The following is a 17013-nucleotide window of genomic DNA, read 5'->3' as shown; positions in this document are numbered from 1 at the left end:
TCCTTAATATCAGGTAGTATCCGGTTCAGTTTTCCTCTGTTGGATTAAATTTTACGTTAGCTTATCTGAATCAGAATCCGCAGTGCACACACATGCATCTGCATCCACTGCATGGATCTTAAGTCTCTTTTATAACAGCCCTCTCTTCCTTTCCCCAGGCCGTTCATTTGTTCAAGACAGTGAGTTATATGTTCTATAGAATTTCCCACATTCTGTGTTTAGCTGATTGTGTTGTTGTTGAATCTTTAGCATGTATTTCTATCCCTCATGTTTTCTGTAAACTGGTATTTAGATCTAGAATCTTGATTAGATTCAGATTCGTTTTTTGTGGTAGGAATGTTTTATAAGTAGAGCTGTGTACTTATCTCATCAGGAAGTATGTAATATCTGGTTGTCCCACTTTCAGAGACATAAAGACTTACCAGTGAGGTCAGGTGGTATCAGCATGATCTAGCCATTATAAGATTCCTAATCAATCTTTTACCTAAAGATTTTAGCAGCTATCAAGGGCATCATTTTTCACTTAGACAGATTTTTGTTTTAGATCTATAAATTTTATGATCAAGTAGAATTTTCTTTTCTCTGTAGTTCAGGAATGAGTTGGCAATTCCTGAGTGACTTTTTAAAAAGATTTTCAATACAATTTTTGTAATTAGTTGTGTTAGGGGTGTTTACCAGATGAACTGAAATTGTTCTTTTTACACCTTCTAGGTTATATCAGCACAATGTTTTAGGGTGGGCTTGAATAATACTTTATTCAACCTGTTGATGAATTAGTCAGAATTCCCTGTACACCGAAGTAAGTAGTGTGGAATATTTGCAGTTTTCATAATAAGGGCTATCTTTGACGATAGGCTCCCTTAGTAGCTTCAATAACCCATTACAAAAGTGGGTTGGATCTTGAGAGGCTGCTGGTTCTTTGTCTAGGCTGTGCAGATCTGTTCTGTTGCCTTGCTTTATAATGCCCCATTGTTTTGGGAAGCAAAGGCAACTGATACCAAAGTCTCACAAGTATTTCGCCAGCAGTGAAGAGCAGAGAAAGACCGCATTGTTTTTTGTTTGTTTCTTCTCAGCTTTCTTTTCTGTGTTCTTGAAAAATGTCTTAAAATTTTATTTAAGCTCCATGAAGGCAGAGACTATTTCCGCCTGATTCATGATTTTCCTTGAGGGCGTAGCATAATTCCGTGGCCCTGGAATAGACTTTATAAATATCAGTTGAATGAAAGGATTGATTCTTTTATTGTCCTACTGTATACTAAGGACAAGTTTATGTAGCTATCTGAGCAGTGTTTCCGATCCTCTTATGCCCTGGTAGGGTTTCAGTAGTTGGATCATCAGATCATGGGGTATTGCTCTCACTACTTCCTTAAAAGTTGGAGTGAAGTTGTTAGGTCATACTGCTCCTAAATGACTGAAGCTAAATTTATAGTATTGTTAAAATATCACAACCATCTCTAGCATTCCCGTGCTGCACTGATAAATAAGTAGCTAGCTTCATCTTTAGCCCTTGGAATTATGCTTCAATACACACACATTCTCAGTTGCATAGAAGTTATCTGCTTGGTAATCAAATTAGAACTCAAATGGTAAACTAAAAGGCTTTATTTTGATTAATTGTTATTTTTTATTTTATTTTTTTTTTTTTTTAAGATTTTATTTTTTCCTTTTTCTCCCCAAAGCCCCCCGGTACATAGTTGTGTATTCTTCGTTGTGGGTTCTTCTAGTTGTGGTATGTGGGACGCTGCCTCAGCGTGGTCTGACGAGCAGTGCCATGTCCGCGCCCAGGATTCGAACCAACAAAACACTGGGCCGCCTGCAGTGGAGCGCGCGAACTTAACCACTCGGCCACGGGGCCAGCCCCAGATTAATTGTTATTTTTTATTACTTGGCTCTAGATTGTTTACTGTTTGTATAAAAGTCCACCTCTAGTTGTTCGTTCTTCTATTTTTGTTAAAATATGGGTTGCTTACTACATAACTGCTGAACTCTGAAAGTGTTATTTCAAACTCTGGAAATGCTTAGGCAGTATGCTGTGAAGTGACACCCATCAGGTCCCTCCTCCTCACACTGCTGCTCTGGGTTACTTGCTTACCTATGTTCACATTAGACTTCTTTGCTTACCTTTGATCTCTTTGATTTTTCAGAACTCCTTGGATACATTTTCAAATAACAAGTTGCTATTTTGTGTTTTCATTGTGCCCACTGACCCTGTCGTATAAGAGTAAAATGTTGAAGATGCCTATTTTATATAATTATTTTCTACAATATTTGTGTGCTTTGTTTTGTGTTATTAATCAACAGGATACAAATAGTTGGATTTTTGGCTGCATAAACAGCACGTCTATGTGGTAAGTCCTTTGAACCTAAGGCCTTTTCATTGTTCATTTTTCTCAACATAAACAGTCCTCACAAATCACACTTTTAGAATAGTTTCATACATTCCTAAGCTAATTTTGCTGCTATACTAAATTATATTTATTTTAAAATGAAAATTAAAGGAAATGAACATACCAGTACTTTTTGTAAACATTGGAATAGTTTGTTGCTAGGAAAAAAAATTTTTTGTTCCCAAAGGGACTATGTGGATAAAGTATATTGATTTAGACTTCAGTTCATTAGAACGCTCTCTGAAGGGTCTGTACATGGTTTCTTTTTCCTCTGAAGCTTACTTATAATTTACGATACTTTATATTTTTGTCCTTTAATTCTATTTTCATGTTTATTTCAAAGCCGGCAAGGAGTTGATCTATCATGGAAAGCTGAACTACTGCCAACAATTAAGGTAAATTATGGCTTTAGAATTTTTTATGCAGGTGGAAAAATGCTTGAGCCTATAGGCATTTTAGAATATGTTCTTTTATTAGTTCATCTTGGTATTAAATAAACTTAAGATTTACTAAGAGATATTTTAGAAATATTTTCTCTAGAGATTTAATGGAGAATAACATGAATTTTTTTCTTTTTGGCTTTCAGAGGTAAAAAACTATATTAATCCTCTAAGTAAAATTAAACCTATATGTTATAGTATCATAACAAGAGCTAGATAAATTTTTTAATTCATTTTGAGGGTATGTTTGGAACGATCTGTCTTAAAATATAAGCTGAGTAGTATACTCAGAATTCATTTTGGGAGAGGACCTACAGTAGGGAAGTGAGCATCTCAAAGAGACACAAAGTAATTTTGCAGATCAGCTTCAACACCACTTTGTGGTCAAGCACTTGGATAACTATCTACTTTAGCTAGTACTCCACAGGATTTATTTAATAATTGTTAGTGATTTCGTAAAGGGACTCTAGTAGATCAGCAAGTCTTTATACAAAAGGCTAATTTGCAAACTCTCAAAATCTATTGTTGAGAAAATAAAACAATTCTAAAATTTGATAAAAATATCTCTTCTAATTTCCAAATTGTGTTTATAACTCGTAATCTTATGCCAGGATTGATAGTTTTTAGTCTTCAAGTAAATCTGTACTTTAAAAATAAAATATATTTTCCTAATGAGTACTGGTCTCATAGACTTGAAGTCATCTGGTTGGTCCCAGTCATCTCCCGCTCCAATTCAGTTATTTGTGCTCATGGATGTTTATTTATCTGTATTCATAGTCAACTCTGTACTATACCAACAGAGAGGAATTATGACAGGATGAGTAATTGTAAGTCACTTACACTTGACTTTGGAATGGTTGCAGTTACTTTTCTGTCACCTTGGTCAGTCTTTGTGCGTATTCATTCATGTGGCTTTGTGTTTATGAGACGAATATCATAGGGAAGTGATTTGACTTATAAGAATATCTTTAAAGTCTTTCACTGATTCTGTCCTAACCTTCTAGGCAGGAGCAAAACAAACAAAAGTATCAGGATATACTTACTGATCAATCATTCATAAGATATATTAAATATTTTCTTGAATTTCCAGCTTGGATATCCTGTTCAATCTCTAAGAGTTAGGAAGAAATAAATGATTAAAAACTTGATACAATTTGACTTTGCTCCTATTTTTAAAAATTACTTCTTAAATCATAGAATCCTTGTATATTTTTTAGTCTCAAGGATTAAACAATGTATTCATCCAATACTAGGCACCTGTTTTGTTTGTTCTTAATGTAAGAAATAGCTGGCTGAACAGCAAGAGAACAAGCTATTCCAGCTGCTTCCTTTTTACAGTGAATGCTAGTAGATTGCCAGGCAGCGTTAAAAGCCTACTGGAATTTAGGGGGGAAAATGGAAGAGAGAAGTTAGAAAACAAGGATTATAATATTCTGCAATCTTAGCTGTTCTTGGTTGAAGAGGATTGTAATTATTAAATGTAAATAAACTTTTCTATTATAATGAAAATCAAAATTATATATATAATATGTGTTATGCGTTTATAAAAAGCACAAAATTATTTTGCCATGAAGTTGAAGGGGTAGGAAAGGTTAAAGTAAAAAACTTGCAGATTTTATTCATATTTATATCATCTCAACAAAAGTAATGTCAGATGAGAATCATATCATTTTTGGCATCTCTATTGACTGAACTGTTAATAGATAAATGAATGCCTCCAGCCAAGCACTTGTAAAAATTGAATTTAGTTTTTAATACCAGTCACATGGAACTTTTCTGTCATGGTTACGATGAAGAGGTTTCTAAAAACACACACAAAGCACAGCAGGCCAAGAATTTGGTAAGCCCAATGGACTTACTACTAAAAACAAACAAACAAAAATTAACTTTCATAAGAAATCTAAGTTATATGAGAAAAATTACCTAGTCACTATTTTGTCTAAATCATACTTTAGCACCATCACAGCAGAACGTGAAGGGTTTCTGACATCTGACCGCTGATGTTTGATTTCCTGTGTTTGTGGCCTCGGCATAAAAGGGCATTTTACCTTTGCAGTTTTACTAAACTCTGAAAAATTCCCAAACTTCAGTATTAGCCTTACCTGTCCATGTAATGATTTCATGAATATTGTTATATTGTCGAATGCCCACTGACGTTATAACTATATGGGAACTTAACTTTATAAGGAAATGTATTTTGACACTGATATCTTTTTAAAGTATTCTGATCCTAAAAAAAATTCTCGAGACAAAAATTATTCTTGAGAATAAATAACAAAAGCTATTAGAGTGGATAGGTACACAGAATAACCATGGTTCTTTCTAGTTAATTTGTCTTTCACACTATCTACCATCTGTCTGGTTGATCTCAGTTGCCTGTAGCTGTTGTTTGTGTGGCCCCTTTAAGCTCCCTTAATTTACATTAGAACATAGAATTCTGTTGCGGAGACTTCACTGAGTAAGTTGAAGTGCAGCCCAGGAGTTTAACAAGCACTCCCAGGGGAATCTGGTCCAGGTGTTAGAGGGCCTCTCGTTAACAGTTCTCTAGCATCCGCACCTCTTTCCAGTTTGCCCACATGGGTGTTTCTGAAGAACAAAGAGGAAAGTTAAGTGTCTGCAGAGATTTCTTAATGCGTACAAAGTGTTACAACACGTAACTACTTCCACTCCCACATCTACTTCCAGAAAAAACTGGACTTAAAAGCTGTATTTGGTGGCTTGGCTTTTCATTCATAGACCAGTCTCGTATCTACTCATTTCTCAAAGTGTGGACTATAGGATCTGGTCTTAATTTTTAGAAGAAAATAGATGTTCGTCTGGTGAGGTGCATCATAAGCTTTATTGTGTCTTCATGTCATTTGCTGAATAAGTTCCAGAGGGTGATATTCATAGACATCATTAGCCAGCAACTCTTTACTCCTTGGGCTAGATCAGAGTCATTTGAGATTAAGTTACAGCTCTTCCATCATATTTAGCATCCATTTATTCTTCAACCATTGCATGTTCTTGGTCATATACTACCAAGATAAATGTAGAAATCATCCTATAACATTATATGAAACAGACAGGTTTATAAAAGACACCGAGTCTGAAAATAATTCTGTAAAAAGTGTTAAATATCATTTGTTTTACAAGTAGGGATACATTTTAGGGAACTTTTTTGGCAGTCCGTATTTATATAATATTAGGAATTTGACTTTCAGCAAATTAATTGACCTGATTAATTGACCTGAAAATGTAAACATGGGCATTTTATGAACTACTGAATATAAAGTTTGAAATTTAATTTTTTAGTAACTTCTTAAGAAGTAAATGTTTATAATTTATCTTTCTTTTAACATGCTTTAAGCTTTATATACTCTAAGAAATATCATTTTTTTATTTTCATCTTTTTTTAGTCTCTGACGTTAAGACTTCAAGACTATCCATCTTTGTCTCATCTTGTTGTTTATGTACCATCTATTCATGGAAGTAAGGTAACAAATGGATTAAATGGTTGTTATCAGAATGTTTTGGGGATACTCATGCTAAATATGTAAGTTATTTTTTGATGAATTCTTCAGCATAGGGCTTATCTAAAACAATGGCCAGTTTGGTGATCCACCTAAGATTGTTAAATCATTAGGATCATACTCTAACTTGAACTAAGCAGAATAAACCTGAGTCTGTTTATTCCAAGTGGGAGCTATTTCTACTTTATCGGTCTTTCAAAACCTATTAATTTTTGAGTATACTTTTATGTGCAAGACTCTGGAGGCACACAAATGAGGAGGACACGAACCCTTTTCTCAAAAAGTTACATACTGTCAGGTAGGGAGAGAAATATATTTGGAAGCAGGGAGGAGAGTGAGAATAAAAGAGATACCCCAAAATATATAATGCAAATCAGAATATAGCAAATACATGAAAAATGTGAAACAGGGAAGTATCTCTGATTGATGGAATCCAGAAAAGCTTTTTTATTACAAAGTAATATTTGAAATTACCTTAGAGAATAGTTAGGGTGTTTATAGGTAGAATGAGCATCCTAGACCTATGCTGTCAAATGTCAGAGCTACCAGCATGTGTGGCTATTAAAATTAATTAAAATTAAATAAAATTAAAAATTCAGTATCTTAATTGTACTAGCCTCATTCCAGATGCTCAATAGTAACATCATTGCAGAAAGTTGTAACGAACAGCGTTGTCGAGACAAAGAAACAGTGAGATCCAAGCATGGAAGTGTGAAAGTATGGAGGGGTCTTTGGAAAACAGTGAATAAGTAAATAGTAATTTTAAAAAGATGCCCCCTATGTGTAGAATAGTAGGAGAAGAAAAGTCTAGAAAAAGTGGATCACAGCCACAATGTGGAGGGCCTTGATTGGAAGATTCAGGAGTCAGTAGGGAGCTGAAAGATTTTTCACCATAGTAGTCATGGAATCAGAGCTATTTAGGAAGATGAATCTTTTTATGGTGTAGGAGACTGGGCACCTCCTAAGGGGTTATGAGGGCTTGTACTAGGGAAGTGGGAGTAGGAATAAACGCATAGTGATTTTTGAAAGAAGTGGGGGAAAAGGAAGAGGATGGAGGTAAAAGACCCTCTACTCCCCTTTCCACGTTTCACCCGACAAATTTATCCTTCAAGATCTAGCCTACGTGTCCTCTGTTTTCCTTTTCCAAGCTCCTCAGTAACCTCTTACTCCCGTGATACTTTGTTTATAACTTCTTTGAGGAATTTATTACCTGAATTATAATTTGTATGTTTATGTCTGTTGCCATCGCCATATTGTGAATTCTTTGAGAGTAAGGACCAGATAGGTTTTATTCTACTTTGCATCTTCAACCTTTAGTGACTACTGCATAAATACTTAAAAAAAAGATTCTTGAGTGAGAAAGTTGATGAAATTTGGGGCCATAATTACTAGGAAAATTTAAAAGGAAAAGGAAAAGGGGGATGTAGCTGGGAGTCATCTCAAAGATCGAGTCTCACAAGTCCCTTATAATGGATTCATTGTTTTGTTTTGCTTAGCTCAAGTGAGAGGTAATTCAGCATCTTCAATACTAAAGCTCTCTTTAAGGGTTTTTCTGTCAGGTAAGTTGGTTTTGAATGAATTAACATCCTGCCCAAACTTGGAAAGGCCCTTTTTGATTATTCCAAGAAATTACTGAGCCTTTCGCAAATAGCCAGTCTTAGCAGCCCTGTAAATACGTAATACGTCATAATACTCTTTGGAAGGTAACACTGCTGACTACTGTTGCACACCCAATCTCCCAAGGATGTTAGTTTAGGCCTTCCATGATTTCTACGTCTCGTAACCCACCATCAGAAGGATACATATATTTAAATAGGCAGTTTTAAAATGTTTTGAGTCAACTGATAATATATTTTTTGAAATGCAAATATGGAATTATCTGCATTTTTTGATGACAGAAAACAAAATAATAAAATCCATTAGAAATGTACTTATCTTGGATGTTTCAGGCACAGACCTTTGAATTTTCTTTCTTGGTTAGGAGTTTATTCCATAAAAGGAATAATCAAATTTGTAAAACAATAATAAAAATTATATTATTTTAAATACCTGTACAAAGCGATTTAAAACTGCTTCCCTGTCTCAGTGTCTCACCCAAAAATGCTTTGTAAAAATATAATGAATAATCCTGTTCAGTAAATGATTGCTCTAATCTTGTAACAGCTATTTTCTATAATGAAAATATCGGACAGTGTTCTTTGCCTCATAAGTAAAGAGGGAGAAACAAAGGCAAAGCCCCTTATCAAGATTTTCCTTTTATTCCCTCATGTATGTGCTACAGTGTAATAGCATTTTTCCTCATCTGTTTTTCACTTTCAAAAGCAATAAAAAAATCCACCCAAGAGGCAAGCAAAATAACTCTGCTTCAAACACAACCCAAGGTGTAGTTATTGGAAAAGCCTAGGATAGACCCTGCTGGCTTTCTGCTTTCTGTAGACAGCAAACTACTTGCTAGCTACAGTTAGGCATCAGATTAATTTCTTCTTCAGCTCCTGTAGATCAAAGTAGTTCGGTTGCATTGTGGAGATTATTTTAATAAAACCATTCTCAGTGCAGACAGTTGAGAGCAGAGTTCCTTATGCCTTTGTAGGAAGTACTATTAGAAAAAAATGTTGTTACAACAAATTGTAATGATGCAGATGTCTTATTTTAGTTTTACTTTTGTTGAGAAAGCATTTCTTAAGATAGCATTTCTTTTTCTTGCTTCATAGTTAATAGTATACCTTTTTTCTGTTTACTGTAAACACTGTTTAGCCTGAAATAATCTTATACAAATAACATAGCCATCTGCAGATGAAAGCAGTATGTCTCCAAAAGCCTTTTGTAGTCTAATTAGACTGTAGATACATAGTAAATGTGGGATTTAAAAAAAAGTAGCAAAATCACGTTTCCTTTTGACTGTTGAGGTATTCAGAGATAAATTCTCTAAAGGTATATTCTCTAGTTAATTTTGAGTTAACCTTGGCTCTTAATGCTTTGTTCCATCCGTTAAGGTCCCTATTCTATAAACACCTGAAACTACAAGAAAACTTTGTTATACTAATCTGTTGTTATAGAAATGACTTTATAATAATTTATCTATTAAATTAAATTAAGCTCATTCATCAAAATTTTTCAGCCTAGCATCTCTCCTTGAGGAATTCTTGCCATCTAAATATAGCCAGAGTTAGTGTGATAGATAATACCTTCTCCAAAACAGAAGTTTATACACTTTTATTTTCCACTCAAACATCAAGTGAAGATATTTTACTATGATGTTAATTTTATTTTTCCCTAATAAATTAATGTTTTATATTTCAGTTTGTTGTAGATTGCGAATTCTTTAAAAAAGAGACGAGATCCATACAGCTGCCTGTAACTCATCTGTTTTCCTTTGGTAGGTACTTTGATTTTGAAAATCTTAAGAATGGCTTTTATTTTTAGCCCAGTACTGATTTATTTTGCTAGGTAGTCATAATAAAGCAGAGCCTTGTAACATTAAATATTGTTGTGTATTTCAAGTGTAGTTCTTAGAATAACCGTATGATGTGGTTCAGTGATTAGGTTCTTATTTAATACTGGACCAGCAGTCATCTTCTGGAGTGAACTTTAAAAGGCGTTTCTCCGTGATCACATACATTTGCGGGTAATCGTGTTTGTGTGTGTGTGTTCTCATGTGAATTTATAACACATATTGGCCCTTTTTATAAAAGGTTTATTATAAAGTATAAATTTCTGTCTGACCTATGAAGGTATGAAAATTTCTCTAAATTTTTTTTATTCTGGTAAAATACACATAACTAAATATTCCTTTAAATTTTATTTTGAAATAATTTTAGACTTACAGAAAAATTACAGAAAGAGTACGAAGTTCCCATATGTCCTTAACTCACCTTAACATAAACAATGCAATTATCAAAACTAAGAAATTAGCATTGGTACAGTACTGTTAACTAAACTGCAGGCTTTGTTTACTTTCCATTGGTTTTTCACCAGTGGTCTTACCCTGGTTCCTATGTTGTATTCAGTCTCCTCTGATCTCTGATAGCTCCTGTCTTTCCTTGTCACCATAGCTTTGACACCTTTGAAGAGTACTGACCAGTTGTTTTGTAGAATACCCCTCTATTTGGATTTGTCTAATGCTTTCTTATGATTAGATTGAGGTTATGCATTTTTGGCAAGGCTGTCATAGAAGCGATATGTACTTCTCAGTGCAGCGTATCAGAGGATGCATGATGTCACTAAGTCTAATTACTGGTACTGTTAACCTTAATTACTTGGTTAAGGTGGGGTCTGCCAGGTTTCTCCACTATAAAGTTACTGCTTTCCTTTTTTTTTCCTTAAAGATTGGCACCTGAGCTAACAACTGTTGCCAATCTTCTGTTTGTTTGTTTTTTCTGCTTTTTCTCCCCAAATCCCCCCACTGCATAGTTGTATATTTTAGTTGTGGGTCCTTCTAGTTGTGGTACATGGGCTGCCACCTCAGCATGGCCTGATGAGTGGTGCCATGTCCGTGCCCAGGATCCGAACTGGTGAAACCCAGGGCCGCCGCGGCAGAGCGTGTGAACTTAACCACTCAGCCACAGAGCCGGCCCCTTTCCTTTCTGTAATTTATAAATATCTTGGGGGAGATACTTTGAAAATGTATAAGTATCTTATTTTTCTTCAAAATAACCCACTAAATTTAGCATCCAGTGGTGCTAGTCTGAAGCAATTATTACTGGTATTCAGTATTTATTGGAATTCTTCCTAAGGGAAAGTTGTCCCTTCTCCTCCATTTATTTATTTACTTAATTTTTATTTATGTCAGTATGGACTCCTGGATATTTATTTTATTCATTGGGTTATAATCCAGTACCATTGTTACATTTTTTTGCTTAAGTTGTTCCAACTTTGGATATTGGGAGCTCTTTTTGGGTTGGCTCCTGTGCCCTTTGGCATTCCTCATCCTTTAAATATTTTGTTTTATATTCTGTTCATGAAAAGAATCTGTGTTACTTGAGAGAAGAAACTTAAGATTTTTTATCCCACCCCCACTGCTTTTTTTAGTAGAAAAATACTCAGAACAATACAGAAATGAGAACTCTGAATTGCCATCTCATTGAAGATAGCAAGCTTGTAAAGTAAGAGATCTACCAAGAAAGCATGCCTTTTTGAAATTGGAATATGTACTTTATTTTTTAAAACACATACCTGTGATTGAAAATCCTTATAAATGTTTTTTTTGGAGTTTATTCAAGGAGGATTGGATTTTTAGGAGTTTACTTCTCCATACCAGAAGCGAAAACCTGTGAACTCTTTTTTCATAGTAAAAATCTATTGGCATTATTTAAACATTGTGTAAGTAATCAGTACTTTTTTTTGTTTGTTCTTTACTATTCTAAGTAATACAGTACTTTTAATTCAACAGGATTGTCATCAAGGAAAGTAATATTAAATACAAGCGGCCTGTTCTATAATATAGAGCTCCTGAACTTTGGACAGGTAATTATCCTGACTATAACGAGGATTTGATTTTACTTTAGTTTTAGTTAAACAACCAAATAAACTCTTGTTTTTTTTCTTTTTGTGGTCAAACTCTATTAGATATACCAAGCTTTTAAAATCAACGTAGTAAGCAAGTGCTCAAGTGTCAAAGGTAAGCGTATTTTCTGGAAAAATAGTATTGTCGTTTGAAGAATCAATAGGTCTTCAGTTGAATTTCCTATAATATTTATTCTTCCGTATATTTTATGTGAATTAAAATTAAATATATGATAATATAAAAGCTGTTTATATTTCCAACAAATATAATATAGACTCCTTCTTAACAGTAAGCATCTTCTGTTTCAGTTTAAAAATCCAAATTTTAATAATACTATATGTCATGCTTATTATAGAGTAATTCAGATTTAGCTGTTTAATGTTTTTCTAGTTTCTTAGTACTTCTCATATGCTCTAATATCTTTTGCAAGTCTAGTTAAACATTATTATTTAATAATCCTCCATAATTTCTTATTATGTGATATAATTCTTACTAATTATTTTTTATGAAATGAGTGTGTAGTTAGGTATTATAGTAGCTTATATAAGATTTAGTGTAATATAAGGTTAGTAATACATATTTCTTTTATGTTTTCACAGAAGAAATAACTAGTATCTATAAACTTCATATTCCCTGGTCTTATGAAGATTCACTAACCATTGCACAGTAAGTCTATGAAAGAATTTACCTTAAAATGGTGTTTTTGAATAATACGTTACATAATTACATTGAAGAATACGTCTTGAATAATAGTTTTTTTATTTAAATCATAGTGAAATTATTAAAATGCCTCTTAGTAAAATGTAGGTATCCTTTAGGTAGCATTATGCCCATAAGGTAATATATGATAAGATAGTACATTATAAGATAATGTAAATCTTATTTAAATGATCTAAAATTTAAACGTTACTTGCTTGAAACATGAACCCATTCCCACCCTCTCCCCCAACTCCTCTAACTAGAGGGAGTGTTCAGGCAGCTGTGGTGCGACTGGAAAAGTGTCCATCCGTAATAATGTGTCTGGCATCTAGCTTCCTATACGTTATTTCATTGTGTTGTGCTGAGGATTGACTTAGCCATGGTTATCTCACAGCATTTTGTATTTGAGAATTGATATATATCTTTTCAGGGCACCGTCCTCCACAGAAATTTCTCTGAAACTGCATATTGCTCAACCAGAAAATGATAGCCATGTAGCATTATTAAAAATGTACACATCATCAGACTGTCAGTATGAGGTAAGTTGTGTGTTTGCTTAATCTTTAAGATTTAGTTATAGAATAAATTGAAAATATATTCTTATATTAGCCTCAGATATATGATGATGTGGAAGTCATTAAATATAAGAAATAGACATTGATAATACTTTAAATATTCTCCATTTTGCCTATTTGTACTACCTCAGTATTTCCTTAGCTGGGCCGCTGAAAGTACACATCTTAATAAGTAATAGGAAATAAAATAAAAATTGAAACTGTAGCTTACCCTTCTAAATTTGGAAGCCCAAAGTCCACAATCCTCTATAAATTGAAGAACATAATGAAGTCAGCTGACGTGGCTTTACTTCAGTGATCGACATGATGCATATTTGTTTCTAGGCCTACCAGATAAGTTTAAGGATCTTCTTTCCTTTTTACTAGTTATTTTAAGCTCTGTTAGTCATTAATATGTGCAATTTAGTGCCTCTTGTATTTGTTTTACAATCGCAGTAGATCTCTTTGAGCTAAGAGAAATAAGGGAAATAAACTTGAGAGTAATATTTTGTTTACTTATAGATTGGTGAACTGAAAGTGTCCCTCTCTGTATCAGAACGTGCCACGGTCTAAGGATTCCAGATTTAAGTGTTTGAAGTACTCATTTCAGTGGTGGAGACATCACAGTTTCTGATTTATGTTAAATATCTTATTTCTACTCAACTGCTTTAAAGCAAGCTTAAATATTGGGATTCTTTATTAGAACTAACTTTCTTAGGGTAAACTAGGATTGGTAGATCAAATGAATCTGTTCCTACAACCAAGTTTCAGTTGGACCAATATTGTGAGTTATTTTATGGAGTTTATTAATGCTTTGATATCTTGCTTTCTGTTTTAACATTGAAGGATTTTCCAGGGCTGCAATGCTTTTTGACTTGTACCTTCACATTTCTAATATTACAGAGATAGTAAGAATTGTGTTAATAATTTGGCTCCAGATACTGCATACTCTCAAAATGTCCATTTTTTACAAATACTTTATATTTTCAAAAGTCTATATTTTGACAAAATATGGTCATTTAATAATTTCCCTGTGAAATATTTATTTCCTTTTCCCATACTTCCTAATATCAAAAAGGTATATTTATAGTAGAGATAATTAATGATGAATTTTTTAAAAAATACTGTTTTGGCTTAAATTTTATTAAATATGTTCTGTTTGTTCCTGGTCTTATGTGAAATCTATTTTTATGAAATGTACTCAGAAGTGGTTTAGCTTAACTCGATTTAGTGCTATACAATTGTAGGTTTGAGATTTTAAAGTACTGGTTATATAGTAGGTTGATCACTTTGTGCTTAATTTTTTAGCAAACATATATGTAGCTTCTGGACTCAGTCATTCAATAAATTCCTTTAGCTTGCATGATTTGCTAATAAGATATTCTGGTTAATCAAATATTCTTGTTAGTAAAAGTTTACCACGTGTACCATAGCATTCATCCAATTGTCAAAGACTTAGGATATGGGGAAAATACCAGACAGGAAAATTAGACTTGATGCAAATTAAACATTGGTGGTTTGGAGGATTTCTTTTAAGATCTTGAGTGCCTTTAGGTTTGTCATTATAAAAAGTTAATGATTATTTTGGTTTTTCATTATAAAAAAGTTAATGATTATTGCTTAGAGATATGCAGAAGTGTTCAATTTAATAAAATGTGAACTAGAGGAGTTTAGGGAAAATAACCTTTTTTTAATGGTTGTCTTAAACTAGGTGACGGTTAAGACTTCCTTTTCACAAATACTTGGACAGGTAAGAGAGACTCCTCGTTGATTCTTTATTGCCTTGTGAATAGATACTATAAGGCAGGGGTTGCAAACCTTTTCTGTAAAGAGCCAGATAATAAATATTTTAGCAGACCACATATGGTCTCTAGCCGCTGCTGCCATGCTACAGCTGCTTCTTTCTCCTTTTCCCTTCTTTCTTCCACTTTAGTAAAATCTAGAAACCATTTTTGGCACACAGGTCATAGTTGGCCGCCTCTGGCTTTACAGTGACACTTTCATGTTTGATACTTCCTAGAAATGAGAGCTGACTCTGGTTCCCAGCAAGTTAATATTTTTGACTAAATGAAGGTCATGTTAAGATTTCATGTTGGCATACTATGTTATAATTCATAGTCCAATAAAATCTGTGGGCTCTGTCATGTAAATGAACATTTTGAAAGAACTTTTTATGTTGTGTATGCTCAGTTTGTAAATGATAAACATGTTGAAATAGTTTATAAATTCATTTGGGGGTTATCTGTCTATAATTCATAGACAAATAGTGTTAGAAAAATAATTTATTAAGTACAAGAACTACTATAATATATTATTCGACATTATAGTTTGCATAATTGTACAAGCTGTATGTATGTACATAATATTGATTGGTCAGAGAAATTATATAGTTTTAAAATTCACTAATATTTTTATTATACCTTTTATTACTTTCACTTTATTTTTTGGTCTATTGTGTTTTGCAATCCAGGCATGGTATAATTTTTCTAATTTAAGTCATTTAATTCTATAATTGTAATAAAACTCACAAATCAAAATTAAATTGGAAAATTTTTTTATGCCTTGTGTCATTGGATCCTCACGACAACCTGGTGAGAACTAGATTGAGACTTTTATTAAAGTTGTGAACATTGGAATTAATGTATAAAAATTTCATGCTACATTAGAAAGAGAAGATTAAATGTAGGTATAAATTGGAAAATAGTATCATAGTTATAATAAATACTATAAAATTTTAAGGTACCAATTATTAAGAAAAGTTATCTCTGGAATACAGGGGAAGAATTCATGCCGTTGTACTTTTAGTATGTCTAAAAGGCATGTTACTGTGCACAGAGGTGTGGGCTGAGGATTATGACATACTCTCTTATCCATATCATCTCTGGGACTCATAATTCAGATTAGTGACCAGAAAAGTCAAGTTAGCTTGATACTCTATAGTCAAGCATAATTATACGTACACCAAAAAAAGACAGACTAGTATTCTTGTTTAAACATGGAAATTTTTCTAGAAAATGAGGATGTGTGGGTGTTACAGGATCAGAGGTAGGTACTTTTTTAAATGTTGAAGAATTTGTAGTAATTAAGTCCTTCTCAAATTATTAAAAAGATGTAAGATGCTCTTCCTTCATATTTGTTTAATTATTTGGCTTAAGAGCAGTAGGAGAATGAACTGAACTTGGATATCTTATTTGTCTTTTAAAAATAATACATATTTTCATTGTTACTGATTCAGTCAAAGAAGACTGGGAAGAGGAATAAAGAGAAACCACTTGGGGAGAATCTTTAGCCTTTGATTAGATATTTTTCATAAAATTAATACTGTTTTCAGAAAAAGAAAAGAAAATATATTTACATATTCTTTAGTTTACTGTTATGAAAGAGAGGGCAAAAAATAAACTGCAAGTTACTTTTCTCAAGAGAATTATATAAACTGTAGTAAATTATTTCCATGTAGGAATGAAGTCCAGTGTTGCCAGATCTTTAGATTTTAAGAGAAACTGGAAATCTGGATTTTCAGATAAAATCTTTTAATTTTTCAATGTGGGCATCTAATTCAAAATGTGAGGAAATACTGTGCCAAGTACTAAATCAACTGAAGTGCGTCTGCAATTTGAATATGACCCCTGGAGGCCAGTTCATGACTGTTGATTTAGTTGTATCTTATGTCAGCTGTATCTGTGGCCCAGTGTAATACTTAATACTCACAACAATGACACTCATTTATTGACAAGAAATTTTTGTTCAGAAGACTGTGTAGGATCTCTTACCAAATTTCTAAGGACAATGAAGGGGATTAAAAGAATAATAGCTAATATTTTCTGATCACCTACTTGTGCCAGTTACTATTTCAAATACTTTACACAAATGACTACATTAAACCTCAAACTCCCCGTGAGGTAAGTGCAGCTTATCTCC

The 17013-nt window shown here is 33.3% G+C and overlaps 1 protein-coding gene across 1 annotated transcript in view; it reads left to right on the top strand.

Moving 5' to 3' along the window:
* PGAP1 (post-GPI attachment to proteins inositol deacylase 1) overlaps positions 1 to 17013 on the top strand; it is a 66065-nt gene that overhangs the window by 33353 nt on the left and 15699 nt on the right. Inside the window, exons 11-19 of the mRNA XM_046659168.1 lie at positions 2302 to 2348; positions 2731 to 2782; positions 6226 to 6303; positions 9640 to 9715; positions 11729 to 11802; positions 11905 to 11956; positions 12442 to 12508; positions 12972 to 13080; positions 14807 to 14845. Of these exons, the coding sequence (XP_046515124.1) occupies positions 2302 to 2348; positions 2731 to 2782; positions 6226 to 6303; positions 9640 to 9715; positions 11729 to 11802; positions 11905 to 11956; positions 12442 to 12508; positions 12972 to 13080; positions 14807 to 14845 (594 nt within the window). The remainder of the gene's footprint in view (positions 1 to 2301; positions 2349 to 2730; positions 2783 to 6225; positions 6304 to 9639; positions 9716 to 11728; positions 11803 to 11904; positions 11957 to 12441; positions 12509 to 12971; positions 13081 to 14806; positions 14846 to 17013) is intronic.

This window comes from Equus quagga, chromosome 4 (assembly GCF_021613505.1).
Source record: "Equus quagga isolate Etosha38 chromosome 4, UCLA_HA_Equagga_1.0, whole genome shotgun sequence".
Lineage (NCBI taxonomy): Eukaryota > Metazoa > Chordata > Mammalia > Perissodactyla > Equidae > Equus > Equus quagga.
The sequence above is the reverse complement of the archived record's forward strand: the minus strand, read 5'-3'. Positions and strand labels throughout refer to the sequence as shown.